Genomic DNA, 18,117 nt, shown 5'->3' with positions numbered 1-18,117 from the left:
TCTGAATCAAACAAAACAAAATAAGGGCAATGAGTTAAACTATATAATACTTAGCAATGTTGTTGGACTAACTCATATACTAGTCATGTGTACTTTATATAACGGGGTATGCACCACACGAAGCTAGCCCATAGCTCATGTGCATTATACATAACTACTCGTGTTGGGTTGGGTCGAATATATTTTAATTATAGCATCATAGAAGAATTATAACATCTCATTGAATTATAGTATCTCAACCTAAATCCTCATCGATTCTCTCAATATTGAATTATAGGATCATGGAATTATAATCAAATATCTAATCATCATTAAACACATAATAAATAGTAACAAACTAAACAGATAAAATTGTATAAATCTACTGAAAATCACATATAAAATTACATAAGGAAGAAAATAATACTTTAATCAACTAATATATAAATATATTGAAAATCACATATTATAAAATTTTAAAAAACTATGCATAGTATAAATATTTATAATATATTTTAATCTTAAAATAAAATTTTTAATGTAAAAAAATCTAGAAACTGTATATAATATGAATAATCGTAACATATTTTAATTTAATAAATTTTAGATATTTAAAAGAATAGAAGAAAATATCAGAAATTACATATATCATAAATAATTATAACATCTTTTAATACAAAAAATAAAAATTCTAAATATTAAAAAAATAAAAAATATTTTTATCAAGAAAGACAAGAAATCTATCTCTTCTCAGCAGCATGAAATTCCTTGTTTCTTGTATTATTAAGTAGAAGGAGGTGAATCCTTTAAATTTTTATTTTTAAATTTATTTAATATATATTTTTAATTTAATTTATTAAAAAATAATCTCACCTTATTGAATAATTATTTTCTAAATTTTATTAACAAAAAATATATATACCTAAATTAATAATTTGATTACAGTTTTTCCTTGCTAAATGACAAGCAAAGAGACTGTTGTTGGTTCACAATCTCTTGGACTGTGAAGTTCTGTTTCTTCCCTCAGTTACGCAAGCCCAGTAAAAAAAGAGAGAAAGAAAGAGGAAAGATAGGAGAAATGGCTCCAAATCGTTCATCGGCTGATCACTTCCTCAGCAAGACAACATAAGAGAATGAACTGATATATTATTACTCACTAAACAGAACAGTTACACTGGTGTTTCAGTGGCTGAGTTATAGGGTGTTATTCTTAAGAGAACATAAGCCTAAATCTGCATGCAATCAGCTCTAACATAACTCTGCACTGCTCATGCAATCAGCCTATAACTTTCAGCCATTAGCGAAATCCTTCTCCCTGGAGTCAATTAATTTCTCCCCCATGATGATGCTGGATTGGCCTCTTATTCATGGAAATAATACATAAAATAGCTGTTGGATGACAAGAAAGAATTTGTGTAGAGAAGAGAGGAACAATGAAATGGAGGAGGACAAATGTGATGTCGAAGCTATGTTCAGCTACTTTGCTGCTGGAATGTGAGTGCCCACAAAACCAAAACCCATCAAGAAGAATGAGAGAGAGAGAGGAAAAATGAATATGAAGTACTGGTTTGATCTGTAGATGAAGTTGTAGCATGCACATATCAAGAGGGCTACTGCCATTCCCAGCTCCAAGAAAAGAAACCTGTGAGCAACAAGAGAAGTAGTGCAAGACTGCAAGTTAAGCATGAGTCTCGTCGCAAAGAAAAAAATTGAGTTCATGGTAATGATGCTGTCATCAGAATTACCTTTGCCAGAACTTATTTGAACTTCTCTTGGCAGCTGTTGAAACTTGTTTGGTCTTTAATGCTTTCCCTAATTTCTCTGTGACGACCCACTCATTCACTCTCCCTGCTTCAAATAGACCGATGAAGACAGCCTTGCATCGATGCAAGGACATGACGTTCTCGAAAAATATCCAGATGATAATGAGATGTAAAGACCTGTAAAAATTGAACCACTTCAGGATGAAGAGAGGAAGCGACCATTCGGCCATGGCTCAGTAAAGATGAACTTATGCCTGGTATCAAACCTTGGAGTTCCAATTGAATTGAGGATGGTGATGACTGTTGGGATATAGAACACCCCCCATTTTGGGATTATTACTTCAGGGAAAAAGGAAGAAAATGGAATGATGATGCAGTAGAAAAAGAAGGTCACATTGTGGGATATAATTCGTCTTGCAAAGAAGAAGTTGTAGAGCAGAAATAGTTTCTTCAGCAAAGACACCTTCTGCAGAAAGCCACATAAAGCAAATGAGAAATCATACGCTTTGGACATCGCTAAGCTAAATATGTGAGAATCTCGCTGCAATTTGTTCATACGATTGTATGATAATTAGTCATAGTAAGAAAAGACAGATACACAATCATGGCACTCGTCATCCATTTATATTCAGTAGATTGAGCTGACCTTTGCCATTATAATATCTATTGTCATTTTCTTGAACAAATTTGCAGGTCCACAGGACCAACGATGTTGCTGATACCGATACGCCTTATAACTGCTTGGTAGTTCACTTTTAACCTGGAAACACATATACAGAAACATGTTAATCACTAACGATTCAATGTTATTCACAGATTACCTTCTGAAGAAAATATGTTTTAGCGATTGGAAGACCCGCAAATTCTACTGATACTTTGTTTTCGCCTCCTAAATTTTATTTGTCTTGTGTTATAAACTTAGTATTGCATGAATGTGAAAATTCAATCAAGATTCAGAGATTTTGTAATTTACAAGGGCCTAATAGAACTTCATTTAACCAATTATGTTATGCCATATCCTAAATCAGTAACTTTGTGCATTTTGTGTGCATTGTCAATTCATCCTCTTGAAATCCAATTCAGAATGTGATTTTTCATTCTTGAAAGCAGCCAAGAAAACATATACACAAACCTTAAGGTCTCCAATATACACAAATTTCCAGCCTTGAAGAGATGCTCTAACTGCTAAGTCCATGTCCTCCACAGTAGTTCGCTCTTTCCAGCCTTCAGCTTCATTAATAGCTTGGATTCTCCAAACACCGGCAGTTCCTAATGCAAAAGAAATCAGTAAATCATGACTATCACTCGTTACTCTTCTTCTACTGCAAGAACAAAAATAAAACTCACCATTAAATCCAAAAAATGCCATGGTTGATGAACCCGACTGTTGCTCCATTTTGAAATGGTAGTTCAGTGACATCTCTTGAATCCTTGTCATTATGCATTCATTGGCATTCACTGCACAGAATCAGAGGTCAACTTGTCTGACAAAATCCAATGTTGCAGGAGCAATGAAAAGAGTTCAGTGTAGCATTAAACTCAGTGAAATGCGATGATATAGTTGGTGCAAATGAGAGTCTTTCTTTTTCAGTGTCAGTATGCTCTAAAACCATGGAAAATAAGCCAATCAAGATGTCGAGAGTGAATTCTGCATCTTAGGAATAGCATCGAAAGAGAGAAAAACCGAGTTGGACAAAAGTGAAAGAAAAGTGCGTGCCAATGTTGATATCATTGAGAGTTTATAAACAATTTATATGTTACATTTACTATCCAATTTCACTGTCGATGCACAAAAGCTAAGAAGATCCTGATGCTGATAAGTAAACTTACCAAACTTCCAACGTGCTTGAACAAGAGCAACGTCGGGATTGTGCATGAGGAAAGGGATGGTTCTCAAAAGGAAATCAGTTGGGGGCTCATGATCTGCATCAAATATTGCCACATAGTCGCATTTCTTCACATAGTCAAGATCCATTGCTTCTTTCATAGCTCCAGCTTTATATCCATTTCTGTTGTCCCTTGATATGTAGTGTATTCTTCTTCCCTTGTTGGACCACTTCTGGCATTCCTCTTGCACCAGTTCCTGCACACTAATACTTATCATGTCATGATCTTAATGTAGAACTCCTTATGATTCAGCCACAGCAGGTGATCAGAAAGAATGAATTGATGGCATGTTGTTTTATAAGACAACACAGAATGAGAATACCCATTTATCATGATACATCATATAAATGACCTTCAACCTCATGGAAGTACCTAAAAAGTGTAAAATTCAAAGTAGAAATCATAATGATCTCGCATATGCATCTGTGGTTAGCTCACAGTCTCAAATTAACCATGATTCAAAGAGCAGGAAAGCTGACCCTAATTGATAGGTCTGTTGAATCATCAAGGACTTGTATTATGAGTCTGTCATGCGGCCATGCCAGTTTGCACACTGCTCCAATTGAGATCTGGTAAACCTGCATGATTCAGCTTGTGCTTTATCAGAAAGCTCAAAAAGTAAAAAAAATATCAATCAGAATGTGGAAAAACTGACAGAATTAAGTAAAAATTAAAGAATTAATGTTAGATAGAGTATCTCCTTTTCCTTTTCTATTCTGATACAGTGATACTTAATGATGGGCATTGTTTGTCTTATGTTCTGAGAAATATAGTATTCTTTATATGAACCCAATCTCTCAAGCGTTTCTTTTTCCGATTGACCTTGACTAGACCAATGTACGACCTCTCTCTCTCTCTCTCTCTATCTATTTTTTTCTGCACTGCAATCATACACATCTATAGTGGAAGCAATTGATATATCTCCATCACCAGTGTGAATCATGTGCACAAAACAACAATCTGCGGAGTGCAGGCGGTGCCCATGTGCTCTGGTCGACATCCTGCCCATACGACTGGGTAAAGGATTAAACTTTCAATGGAAGATAGGCCAAAGGATAGAAGTCTTAGATGGCCTAAAACCACCAACCCTGCTCTTCTCCCTTACTGTGAAATGTTCTCCAGCAAACTGCAACATCATCAGCTGAAGCAAATGTGCTTAAATGAATGTGTCATGTGATTGGAAGACTTGGGACTCTCATGAAGCTCACTCAGTAATGATAACTTGTTTCTTACTGTCATTGAGAATAATTATAGGTCAACTAGGTCCTTTATGACCTGGCCTGTCAGGAAAGTACTACATGTGGGGTAAAGATCTGTGAAGAAAGCCAATATACTGATATAAAATGGAAGAGATCAGATCCAGATGAGACGGGGCAAAGTCATGTTCAGATTACATATGTTAATGTCAGACAACATTTGGCCACCATGGTGGGGCAAAGAAAGATCCACCAGTGACCAAGCAATGTGCCTTCTCATTATAGTGTTTGAGGTGCACCAGTAAGTTCCTTGCGATAGCCGACACAGCTTCCTTTCTCCTTTCTTTTGAACAAAGCAACAGTTCATACTGTAAGCCACTTGGTCAACTACTTCCTCTGCAAGCAGCCATTTCTCAAATCTGATATGGCAATCGGTGCCCAGTTGTCTTATGATTTAGGTTCGATAATTGACCTAAAAACCTAAGAGAGAAAAATTGTGTGTTTTACGGTCCTACTGGTATAGATCGCACAGATTCCATTAATTATGGACTCAGAGGTCTTCACACCATTTGCAGAGCATGGACAGTTGTTCTGCACCATCCATCACATTGATGGTGGCGGTGCACTATATACGACAGCATCAGTTCGTGGGTCACGCGGGTGCAAACCAAAAGCATCCATGATCCACCACCGATCATGTCGGAGGAGGAGCCACTTTAAAGCACTGGGTCAGCCCTGAGATTATCCCGGGGTGATGTGACCTCTCACATGCGTGGGCTCCATTCGACAAGTGGCACCACCCAGTGTGCATCACAGCCCACAGCTACAGTATCGTATCTGCAAGGAACTTGCAACAACACACAAATTGTGGCTCGTGTCTCTGTGTGTGCTTGAGAGAGAGAGAGAGATGATGATGAGTGGCTTGGGTCGGGAGAAGACTTACCTCTCGCTCGTTGAACATGGGGATCTGGACAAGGACCATGGGGTGGGAGAGAGAGCCGAGCTCCAGATCCTGCGACAGTGGCGCCCATTTGTAGATCTTCTCCGGCGTGCGCCGGAAAACCTTCACGTAGAGGGCGACGATGGCCATGGACAGCTTCTCGATGACCAGCATCACCGACATGGTCAAGCACAGGACGACGGCCACCTTCAGCAGCGGCACCAGCACCCCCACTCTCACCACCTCGCACACCGCGGCGACCCGGCTCAGCGCTTCGGCCGTCGACAGGGAAGAGAGGAGGTCGTAGGCTCGGTCGACGTAGCGAACCACACTGGTAGAGACACTGCCTGCATTGCAAACACCAGTGTTGTATGAACCTACTGAAATGTGCCTAAGAGTAAAGTAGCTTTCACAAAGTTTGGCCAAGCTGTGGGAGGTGCTTATAGTACCTTCCATGACCCTGACCTCCTCCTCCTCCTCCTCCTCCTCTCTCTCTCTCTCTCTCTCTCTCCCTCTCCCCTACTCTGCCAAGTCTTGAGTGGAGATGACAGATAGTCGGGTTATAGCAGGTTCTTTCTTAAATATAACCAGAGCAACTGTACAGATCAGTGGACATATGAGAGAGAGAGAGAGAGAGAGAGAGAGAGAGATGTGGCATGTATTTGTTCTTGGCCAATGGGACCATATCTACTGGTGACAATGCCCAATACCATACGCTGAGGTATTGTGGCCTCAAAAAAGGAGTTCTTCGAGAAACTCTACTTGAGTGGAAGTCATTCTCCAGAGAAGCAAGAGAAAGGTTACATTGAGCGGTGGGCAAAAATGCCATGGGATCCACGTTGCAGGACTTTCTACCTACTCATTTTGCAGGTTTCTTTCCCACAAGTATTGTGTCTGTGTGGCTGCATGTCTGTTGGCCTTTAGGTGGATAAAATAGCTGCTCAGTGGCTGTGCTTCTAATTATTCTCATTTCCTGTAGTCAACCATCTGCAAAGTTGACATGCCTTTTTTTTCTTGTTCTAAGCAGTAAAATGCCATTAGATGGCATGTGATAAGTTCCAAGGTTAAAATTCTCCTCAAGTTGGCTTGTAATAAATGCTGCTTTTGCATGTTCAGCATGTGCCTGCCTCTTTTTTTAAACCATATAATATCTATCATATCTCAACGATCACAGATGGTGACATATTTAAGATTTATCATGTCATAACATACACTCCATGTAACTGACATATATTAAAAAAATAATATTAATAATATATATGAGTACGTTGATGTGTTTCATGTGTCGATATGTTGATACCACTTAATATATATCGTAATGATAATTTATTGATATATCGATATAAATCGATAAGATAAATCATGAACATATTCCTAAAGTTTCTTATTCCCTTATTCGTATTATATTAATAGTTGCTATCCCCAAATTCTATATAACAGCGAAAGTAATTTTTTTTACAATGAAGATTTTTTTTAACTATAGAGGAAAGACTAAAAAAGAATCCATAAGGCGAACACAAATAAATAAATAATTTATGTGGATCAACACTCTTAACTTGTGTTTGAACCAAGGATAATAAAATTCTTCGATATATAGCATTATACTAAGACACAACTTTGGGTATACATTCTTCTCGTAAAAATTGGAAGAATTTCTCCTGATTTTTCTTTCAAAATGTAAGAATATTCAAAGCATTTTCTAATTTTTTAATAAATTTTAAAAATATATGAGATATTTATAGAATGATCAAATCTTAATTATAATTTGTTTTGAAATCTTTTCATACTAAGATTCCATAACCTTCGAGGAATCCAAAAATATTCATGAAATCCGAGCAGGTAGGACGAAACATTATTTTGATGTTCTGTAGATCTGTAAATGAATTGGTGATGACATGCAGGTCATAATCATCACTGGTTATGGTGGCAATATCATGTGAATGTTTTGATGGGCTGATGAAGGTCTATTTGGTTGCAATCAAATCTTCCCTCAGCATTCCCCAATTATCCTTGGCACATCAGCATCAGCTCTTCTGAGCAACTCTGTGCAGGCGGGCAACCACACCCCTCCCTCCGAGCTCTGTTAGGGCAGAAGAGCAAAGGCACAGACCAACGGTGGCCGCCTAAATGTCCAAAAAGCTTTACTGAGTTGTCTCCAAAGGACAGGTTGGCCTGCAAGCCTTCAAGTCAAGAAAATGATAAATTAGAATCCTCACTCAAGGCTGTGTTCCCATCTGAAGCTCCATCACAGGGATGAAGACAAGAAGACATGTGGAACGTACCGAAGAAAAAGAAGGTCACTGGCAAGTAGAAACAAGGTGGCAGGGCACCCACCACGCACTCCAATAATTGGAGGGGCTTTTACCAGCTTGGTGAATGGTAACCACATGATATCTCTTCACACCAGTGAAGGTATCCTCCCAAAGACTTACCTCACCCTACATGGTTATCTCAAAAGATGACATCTCCGATATGGAAATTAAGAGAACCTCATATCATATTCATGGAGTCGATTAGGATGAGAAAGCGTTTAGGACATCGACTTGGGGAGACAAATTCTTATTCTTCCTCATTCCAAGACTTTAAAAGCTCAGATTCATGGAGTCAATCCGTATGAGAAAGTGTTAAGTACATCAACTCGGGGAGACAAAAGTCTTATTCTTCCCTTTATTCATTTATAAAGCTGTAAGAAAGAATGACGAAATTCGCAACACGTGAAGCACATGTCTCTCGTCAACGAAGGATGCATTGTATTATTATATTTATATAGTTCATAGTTCATACTATAGCAGTCAGATTCCATTCTCATCATATGATGATCACCATGCAAACGATAGTCGAGGTGAGTCACAAATAAGACGAGGATCTTTATTGGCTTAATTATTTGTTGGACCCACCATGTTGAATTATTCATGATCAGGACCGATGAGATGGAACCTGCTGCTAACTTCGTCTCGTTCATGTCACACTCACCTTGTCTGTGTCCGATTGTCATGAATACTCTTTTTGTATCATTTCAACAGCAATAAATAATAAAAAAGATGACCCGAAGTCAAGTCATAACTCTTTTTTATTTATATGTTCGTCAGGAATTACAGACGCTGCAATTCCTTCTGGATTCCATGAGCGCATGATTGAAAGTGAAATGCTATGAACTTATATGGTTGTCAAGAATCAATATCTTATAAATCGAAGTGCTCAAAATTCGAGAATAGTAGTAACACACACATTGATCCTTCTCAGATCGCACATCGGTACACGGAGATGTGAACGAACGTTCGATGTCACCGGCTTCTACTGAGCTCGATTGCGACTCACGGCATCTCATTATCACATTGAATCTTCATCCCCAGTGCCGATAGAAAGAATGGTGGACGACTCGAGCAACAGATGGACTGGAGGTGACTTGCTGTAGACTTACTACAGGAAGCTGAGGTGTTTAACGGGGGATGTAGGCGCATGCAAGAGATCTTTATCACATGAATGCCTGGCGTAATTACGTCCCTACTGCTGTGACACATCATAGAACCCCTACATCATCTTGTCGGCTGTGACAAAGTATCAATCATGCAGATGTAATTGACGGGTCTGATAAGGCGAACAACTTCAATCCGTTCGCTTGGCAGATGAACAGTATAATCGATTTACTTTGATCAAGCGAATCACATGTAGAAGAATAGCTGTTCATTTTGGAGACTTTATTTTCTTCAAAGAAACAATAATAGTCTACACACATGATCAACTTAATAATCCTGAAACAAACTAAGGTCAAGATGTGCACCACATGAAACTTCTATTCATCCACTTCTTCCCCCTCATTATCATAATTCTTTACTCAAATGAATAGCATTTCAATACTTCCAATTTGTAAATAATCAAGATGTGTATCACACGCGTAAGTTCCTTCAGACATCAGCCGCAAGAAGACACAGATGAGACCGTTGTCCGCGATATAAGAACAATAATGCACGATGGCGGTAAGCTGCTCGTCTACACCTCATACATATGTTACATTGCATCCGACGCACTAAGCGTACTGCTACTGGCTCTCCACGTTGGCTACAGGGAAGACCGAAGGTGAAAGTTCACGCACGTAGGATGCATGATTTGCATATATTTATTTATATATGTTAACCAGACATAATTTTCCACGTGTAAATAATCAAGATGTGAATCACATGCGGGAGTTCCTTCAGATACAGCCACGCAAGAGGGGACAGATGGGACCGTCGGCCACAATTTAAGACCAATAATGCACAATGGGGATAAGCTGCTCATGTACACCTCGTGCATACGTTCCATTGCATCCGAGGCACAAGCGTACTGCTGCTGGACCTCCACAGTAGCAACAGGGAAGACCGATGGTGCAAATTCATGCACGTAGGATGCATGATTGCACCAGTTTTGGATCACTAGAAGTGGTCCTCCGAACTCGCGTGAATTTGATGGATGCGTGGCCTGGGCCATAGTTCTTGTCTCCTGTTTGGTGCGATCGAAGCGGGTTGGTAGAATTCTATGTTCTTAATTTTGTTCTTTCTTTTCGTTCTATATTTTAGGGTTCTTGTCATTCATTTCTCCGTGATTTTTCGTCGAACGCTGGATATTCCTGTGGGTAAAAGGGATTGAATGGTAGCTAACGAGCTTTTATTGAGCCTTGTTTTGTAGTTGCACATTTATGTCTTTAGGTCCCCACGAGAATATATTCAGGCAATATTTAGTCCCTTTCGACTTAAAAACTTATTCTTTTTATCATGGCAAATTCTCATAAAAAAAACCCCTCTTATTTTTATTTTTTTCTCAATTAGTTTATATTATTTATTTTTTTTTATAAAATATTTTTTATTTTTTTAAAATTTTTATCCTTAACCTTCATCTTCGGTTTATCGCATCTCCCCCTCGTCACTTGTTGCATTCATTGGTCGATTACCCTATATTGGAAAACCTTATGCCGTGGTCGAAGTGTTAGCATGACTTGTCCGATCCCGAATGCATAGAGTTGCCTATACGACGGCTTGAACAAAGGAGATCGATGTCAGGTTAGGTCGAGACAACGATCTCTCCCTCGGTGGGTTGCTATATATACATATATACATATATACATATATATAGAGGTACTCGGTGGATAATATTGTGCTACATTATGCATCAACATGACCAAAGATTGAACATAAGTCGATCACCAGGAAAATTCTATTAATGGTTCTCCTAATTCTAACGTTAGGCCATTCCTTCTCGTTTCACTGGACATCATTAGGTCATATTACTTGTGGTCTATAAATTTACATCAATTTGAACTTAGCAGGGTTACGATGAGAGAAGAAATTAAAATAGACTTAATTTTTTTATTTAAACATATTAAAAAAGACTCAAATACTCCTAATTTTGTTAATAATATGATTTTTTAAATTTTACAAAGCTCAAGAGCAATAAAAATCTATATAAAATTCCAACCCAAATAATTAGAAATTTATATCTTCGTTGCTGTCATTTAAGACCAAACTCCTCATTTAAGCCTATGTTTTGCTTATTTAAGACTACGGTATTCCTTTTTGCCCATATTGGTTCATATGCATATGCGTAACTGAAGGTAAAAGACTCTTATATCTAACCAAACAATTGAACTCAGAAAGTAAAAGTAGAAGAAGACACCTGAATTCACTCTGAGAAGGAATCAAACATCTCGACGGACGACGTACAGAGCTTCGGGACCAATGCATGCTGCCGCGGATTCCTTGTCGACGTCGCCACCTCCACCACATCGTCGTCCCCGCCTTCCTTTCCCTTCCCCTCCAATTTCTCCATCCGTCCTTCCGCCCTCCCCCTCTTCGCGCGCCGGACCGTCGGGCTTGTCCTCCATTTCTTCTTCCGCGGGCTCGTCGCCTTCGGCAGGCCGGGGGATCCCTGCAAGGTCTTGCGACCCACGAAGAGGAAGGGTTTCTGGCCCTAAAAACGTACACATTTAGAACGGCCGGCTTTTCGGCCCATAGTCTAACGGCACACAGATATGCCCATTCTTCACCCACATACATCTTCTAATCCTTTTGCATATAGCCCGCTTTAAGATAGTAGAGTACATATGGCATATGTTCCTCCACACGCTCATCCACAAAAACACTATATTGTCACTATCTTTCAAGGCCTCATCCTAATAGATTACTAAGAATCCTCTAGTGAAGCACTTAAAAACCATGAGTGATGAGGATAGTAATTATGATAAGACTTGACTGATATCAGCAGATGCCTCATGCCTCGATCGACGTGACTGTACTCGGTCAAACGAACCGGAACACCGACCGAGGCGCATTAACGCATACTCAGGCTCGATTCTTCACGCCACGCTAACGCCAATGTCAGACGCTACCAGCCTGCCTCCTACAGGCGGGCACATCAAACAACAGTAAGCTTCCTATAAATACCCTCTCGTTCATCAGAGAGGGGGGGGAGGGAGAGACACAAAACATTTCTTCATCTGAAACCCCCTCCACATCTGCTAACTTGATCGTTGGAGGGGTCGGGCTGAGCACCCCGGCCCGACCTTTGTGCAGGTGCAAAGCCGAAGGTCCCTGCCAGACGAGCAAGCGAGGAGTTCCTGCCCAGAGGAGGCGGCTACACCATCCCGATCGGACGCCACACACGACCACCTCAACGGGCTCGAGTAACGCCCCAGGGAGATCCCCATCGTCCGGACCCGAACCGAGCCACGTCGGCCCCGAGGCCATGGCTCAAGGTTGTTTCCCACAACATTTTGGCGCTAGAAGGAGGGCCGCAATGTCGGGTGATCACCCGAGCGGCTCAGATGAGCCCACGACCGAGAGGTCACACCCGACCGAAGCCTCGGGGGAACATCCCTCGTGCGGAGGCCATTGTGACGAACACCCCGCCACGACCTCCGAACGATATTGGCAAATATTCAATGACCCGAGCTGTTTCTCTCGGTCGTTAACTGCCGAGCCCACCTCAGGGTGACTCCCCACCTTTGCCATATCCCTCGGCCGTAGATTGCCGAGCCCCCCTTAGGGCGGCCTCTCGGCTCGAGTCCACCTCAGCGTGACCTGCCCGCCTGAGTCGTGTCCCTCGGCCTTCTCCATATCCCTCAGCCGTAGACTACCGAGCCCCCCATAGGGCGACCTACCACCCGAGCCACACCCCTCGGCCATGTTGCCTGAGACCACGCCTACGCGACCTGTCCGCCCGCGTCGTGCTCCTCGGTCGCGTGATGCCCGAGACCACACTTGTGCGGCCTGCCTGCCTGCGTCGTGCTCCTCGGCCGCATGATGCCCGAGACCACACCTGCGCTGCCTGCCCGCCTGCGTTGTGCTCCTCGGTCGTATGCTCCTCGAGACACACCTGCGCGGCCAGCCCGCCTGCGTCGTGCTCCTCGGCTCCATGCTCCCCGAGACACACCTACGCGGCCAGCCCGCCTACGTCGTGCTCCTTGGCTCCTCGGCCCCATGACCCGAGACACGCCTGCAGCCCGCCTTCGTTGAGCTCCTCGGCTCCATGCTCCCGAGACACACCTGCGCGGCCAGCCCGCCTGTATCATGCTCCTCGGCTCCATGCTCCATGCTCCCGAGACACACTTGCGCAGCCAGCCCGCTTGCGTCGTGCTCCTCAGCTCCATACTCCCCGAGACACACCTGCGCGGCCAGCCTGCCTGCGTCGTGCTCCTCGGCTCCATGTTCCCCAAGACACACTTGCGCGGCCAGCCCGCCTACGTCGTGCTCCTCGGCTCCATGCTCCCCAAGACACACTTGCGTGGCCAGCCCGCCTGTGTCGAGCTCCTTGGCTCCTCGGCCCTATGCTGCCCGAGACACACCTGCGCGGCCAGCCCGCCTTTGTTGTGCTCCTCGGCTCCATGCTCCCTCAGACCGCGCCCTCGCGGCCAGCCCGTTTAAAAGCTAAAGTCATGTCTCGGACTCCCGTTACAACGACCGACGCATAGCTTCTTTCCGGGGAGGAATATGATGAGGATAGTAATTATGATAAGACTCGGCTGATGTCAGCCGACGCCTCACGCCTTGATCGACGCGACTGCACTCAGTCAAACCAATCGAAACACCGACCGACGCATTAACGCCTACTCAGGCTCGGTTCTTCACGCCACGCCAACGCCCATGTCAGACGCTACCAGCCTGCCTCCTACAGGCGGGCACATCAAACAACAATAAGCTTCCCTATAAATATCCTCTCGTTCATTAGAGAGGGGGGGGGGGAGGGAGAGATACAAAACACTTCTTCATCTGAAACCCCCTCCACATCTGCTAACTTGATCGTCGGAGGGGTCGGGTCGAGCACCCCGACCCGACCTTTGTGCAGGTGAGAACCCGAAGGTCCCCGCCGAACGAGCAGGCGAGGAGTTCCTGCCCGGAGGAGGCGGCTACACCATCCCGATCGGACGTCGCACCCGACCACCTCAGCGGGCTCGAGTAATACCCCAAGTAGATCCCCGTCGTCTGGACCCGAACCGAGCCGCGTCGGCCCCGAGGACACGGCTCAATGTTGTTTCCCACGACAACGAGAGATTCATCCATCAGTTCGACCAATGCAAGAAATCTAGCTACAGTTCTGAGCTCGATAACTCTTTCTCGTCAGTATTATAGATTCGATGCCAATCATCCTTTCTTAAAGAAAGGGACAGGATGACGACAGGATCATTCAGAGGCAACGATGTTAATGGAGAGAAGTGAGGCACACATAATTATCCTCGTAATGGAGAAGGATTGATGGTGTTGCAGCAGCAAAGTTTGACCTCCAATGATTATGTGCAGCCCATGCAACAGGTAGATAAACTAATCTTGCAATCATAGAATAATCATCCGCATGAGAATGTGATTGCGTTTCCATCTCTGCACTTATCCACCTACATAATTAAGACAAAAAAAAATGATGACCACAACCAAAAACCCACATAAACTATTCATGTAGAAAAAACTCACGTGGTTAGAGGAGATTATATATAGGAAGATATTCCAACTTGATTAGATCGCGTCATGTCTGCTCTCCGGACAATGCATGAATCAAGAGAGTCGAATTAGCACATGAAGAAAACACTGCGATAGAAATGGATTGCTTCAAACTATCTTGATGATATCTCTGGAGAACTGGAGAAAAGCACCTTATGATACTGTAAAGGAAGGTTCCTAAAAGATTAGTTATATATCTAACAAGGCATCGGTGTTCTTTTCATAATTAAATGTAAATCTAAAAATAATGAATGCAAGATAGATATACTATCCTTAATATCAAATTCTTTCTCATGCGAAATTAAATTATGGGTTTCTCTTAAGTCAATCGTAAACACAAATATTCTTTCTACATCATATTTTTCTTATTATTTCTTTCTTTTACTCTACATAGATATGTCATAGAAAAATATAAGAGCTATATGTCACATTCTCTTGCCAACAAGACATTTATAGATTAATCGAATCCTTATTGGACTTTCTTCTCCTCTCTTCAAACAATTCGAATACTATGAAACTATAAAAAATACTCCCAGTCAACACATCCAAATCCACTGAAGCATATTTCTAAAAAGTATCCTTGTCAGCATCATCTAACGCCACCACATTGGCTCGTTGGCGTCATTCACCTTCATGCGTCCAAGGCAAATAAAGATGACATCCATTTAGAAACCCCAGTATTCTTATATTTATATAATGTTTTAGTTGATATTAACGCCATTTAGTATTTTAATTTTAACTGATGATCGAATGATAATTAGTCATAATGATTTATATGTAATTTTTGAACATATAAATCGGACCTTCTATTCTATCAATTCGATTCGACTTGGGATCAAACCGTAGTCGCCTCGTACTTTCGATGTCAACATTTTCGCATCGTGACCGTCCGATCGAGAATTCAGATTCGTGTCGATTATGATTGACGTAACAGACACGTGTGCGACGACGGCAGAGTGGTGGACTTATCCGGCGCGCCCATGATGTTAAACGTGTTCGCCCACCACCACCACCCTCTCATTATATATCCGCTTGCAGCGCTCGCCAAACACCCACCGACTCCGTAGCGTCTCGCTTCCGTGGGCAACTCGGCGAGCATGTTCTCGGGGCAGCAGCTAGCGGGGGTCCCGCGGCCGTGGTCGCGGGCGGAGGACAAGCTCTTCGAGACGGCGCTGGTGGTGTACTCGGAGGGCACCCCGGACCGGTGGTCAGCCATCGCGGAGCAGCTACCGGGGCGGAGCGCCGCCGAGGCGTGGGAGCGCTACCAGGCGCTGGTCCATGACTGCGACATGATCGAGCGGGGGATGGTGGAGCTCCCCGAGTGCTGGGGCGAGTACGAAGACGGCGGGGATCTCGACGGCTCCGACGGCGGGGCGGAAGGCAACCAGCCGACCGCCAGGACCAGGAGGGAGGAGCGTAAGCGCGGTGTCCCCTGGACCGAGGAGGAACACCGGTGAGCACATCTACCTGCTGAACACGGAAATGGGCTCAACCTAAAGCCCGCATTACTGGTTTGCGGTGTAGGTTGTTCTTGGAAGGACTGAGCAAGTACGGAAAGGGAGACTGGAGGAACATCTCGAGGTGGGCGGTGAAGACGAGGACGCCGACGCAGGTCGCCAGCCACGCGCAGAAGTTCTTCATCCGGCAGAGCCAGAACGCGGGCAAGAGCCGGGAGACCAAAAGGAAGAGCATCCATGACATCACCTGTCCTTCTCCAAGTAGCAGCATGTCTTGCCTGAAATAGAAGTAGATTGTACAGGCTTCTTCTTCATCGTGTATGAATGACGGACAGTATGTCGTGCAAGTGGATTAGCAAAAGACGTTCGTATTCCACCGTTGGTGGCGGCGGTGCTCACGATCTACATGCAGTGTACGAGTCTCGCCCTTGCGCTTTGGATGAGAGACGAGCTTTCCACTTGGAGCGGTCGGTTTTCGTTTCTGTTCTCGTTTGGTTACAACTGGCTGCGCGGTGGCTCACGCACGTGTCCGAGGGATTCGGTTTGGCCCATAGGTGGCGAGTCGACGCATGATGACCGTCGGCCCTAGTGTTGCACACGTGCAGGATTGCGCCGTTGGCTAGTTTAGGTTCATGCATGGTCATCGCCCGTAGATCGAGATGGTGCTCGTATGCCGAGTCACCCCTGGAAGTTTCTCGCAGGTTCGGGCCCTGCTCGGTGTGGACTTCACGTTGGCTTGACTCAGCACGTCAAATTGGGGATGTTGGGAATAATACTCTTTTATCAATCGAACGACGAACATTTTTCGATCGATCGCTTAAAAGATCTTTATCTGTTCGTTTTATCTTGAATATTTATTTTTTTTGAGTTGTTTTATTCATTATTCATTTCGATTTTATTTTCTTTGTTCGATAAAGAGTTGAATACTCTTTATCGATCTTGTAGACCACATTAATTTGGAGAATAAGGTTAGTCGAAGGACAAAGATGTCAAAGCATGGAAACAATCCCTCGGTACTTAAGATTTATTTATTCTATAAATAATTTAATATTTATTATTCTATAAAATATATAATTAGTATGACATAGAGGAAAAACATTCTAAGTGCTCATATATTTTCGATATTAGATTTAGAGAGGTACACGTGAAAATATTTATAAGAAATTTCAAGCTTATATTTAGATTGAAAATGATGGAATTTTAATCTTATGTTTGTATCCAAGTCTTTTTCTATCCAACAAAGCCTCAATTTAGTACATGCGGTCCTTTCTCAAATTGCCTTGAATAATAGTTTATCAAATTCCATGGCCCAAATTATTAAATTTGAAGGTATCTCTTAGTCTTTACTTGGAAACTAGAAAAAAAAATCCATTATTTTTTTCTTCAATAAAGATTCCATGCACCAATCATAGTTAATGCAACATAGAAGGTGATTAAAGGGATTCAGAGGAGAACATCTATTAATAAAGCTACTTTAATTATATTTATGTAAACATTTTCTACATGACTGACTATTCTTGAAGATCTCTCCATTTTACCTTTATTTTTTCACTTAATATTCCTTCCATAGGGGGGATTCAAGTGACAAAAGAAGTAAGAATAAGAAAAGTTTTTTTGAAGGATTTTACAAAAAAAAAAAAAGCTCTTTTACGTGTGTTATTATAGGATAATTTTTTTTTAAAATATTTTTGGTATTTTGAAAATTTTCATACGATTATATAAACCATCCCATGCCACCCTACTAACCAACGCCATCTTCAGCGTGCTTTGAGATGGGCACAGAAGTGTGATTACCACCATCAAGATTCGCACCATCACGGAACAAGCCTTTCGTCCGTGCTGCGTTGTGATGGCCGTCGAGGCGTGATTATCATCATCAAGATTCGCGCTAGCATGAATCATCTTTCCTCCGTGCTGCGTTGAGATTCGCGT

General features: G+C 42.5%; 2 protein-coding genes across 2 annotated transcripts; one reads left to right on the top strand and one right to left on the bottom strand.

Annotated features, from left to right (window-relative positions):
* Positions 1-1,105: 1,105 nt before the first annotated feature.
* On the bottom strand, positions 1,106-6,400 carry LOC103970765 (probable glucomannan 4-beta-mannosyltransferase 11). The gene is made up of 10 exons (XM_009384678.3): positions 6,215-6,400; positions 5,769-6,112; positions 4,109-4,207; positions 3,573-3,825; positions 3,090-3,200; positions 2,875-3,011; positions 2,389-2,502; positions 2,009-2,208; positions 1,725-1,919; positions 1,106-1,621 (listed from the first exon to the last, which is right to left on the bottom strand). Exons 1-10 carry the CDS (start codon positions 6,219-6,221, stop codon positions 1,456-1,458), a joined length of 1,626 nt encoding a protein of 541 aa, XP_009382953.2. The 5' UTR covers positions 6,222-6,400; the 3' UTR covers positions 1,106-1,455.
* Positions 6,401-15,789: 9,389 nt separating this feature from the next.
* On the top strand, positions 15,790-16,522 carry LOC135652419 (transcription factor DIVARICATA-like). Its single transcript, XM_065173333.1, has 2 exons — positions 15,790-16,181; positions 16,253-16,522. Exons 1-2 carry the CDS (start codon positions 15,826-15,828, stop codon positions 16,470-16,472), a joined length of 576 nt encoding a protein of 191 aa, XP_065029405.1. The 5' UTR covers positions 15,790-15,825; the 3' UTR covers positions 16,473-16,522.
* The last annotated feature ends 1,595 nt before the right edge of the window (positions 16,523-18,117 follow it).

The sequence above is a fragment of the Musa acuminata genome, chromosome BXJ3-11 (genome assembly GCF_036884655.1).
Source record: "Musa acuminata AAA Group cultivar baxijiao chromosome BXJ3-11, Cavendish_Baxijiao_AAA, whole genome shotgun sequence".
In the NCBI taxonomy this organism is placed as follows: Eukaryota; Viridiplantae; Streptophyta; class Magnoliopsida; order Zingiberales; family Musaceae; genus Musa; species Musa acuminata.
The sequence above is the reverse complement of the archived record's forward strand: the minus strand, read 5'-3'. Positions and strand labels throughout refer to the sequence as shown.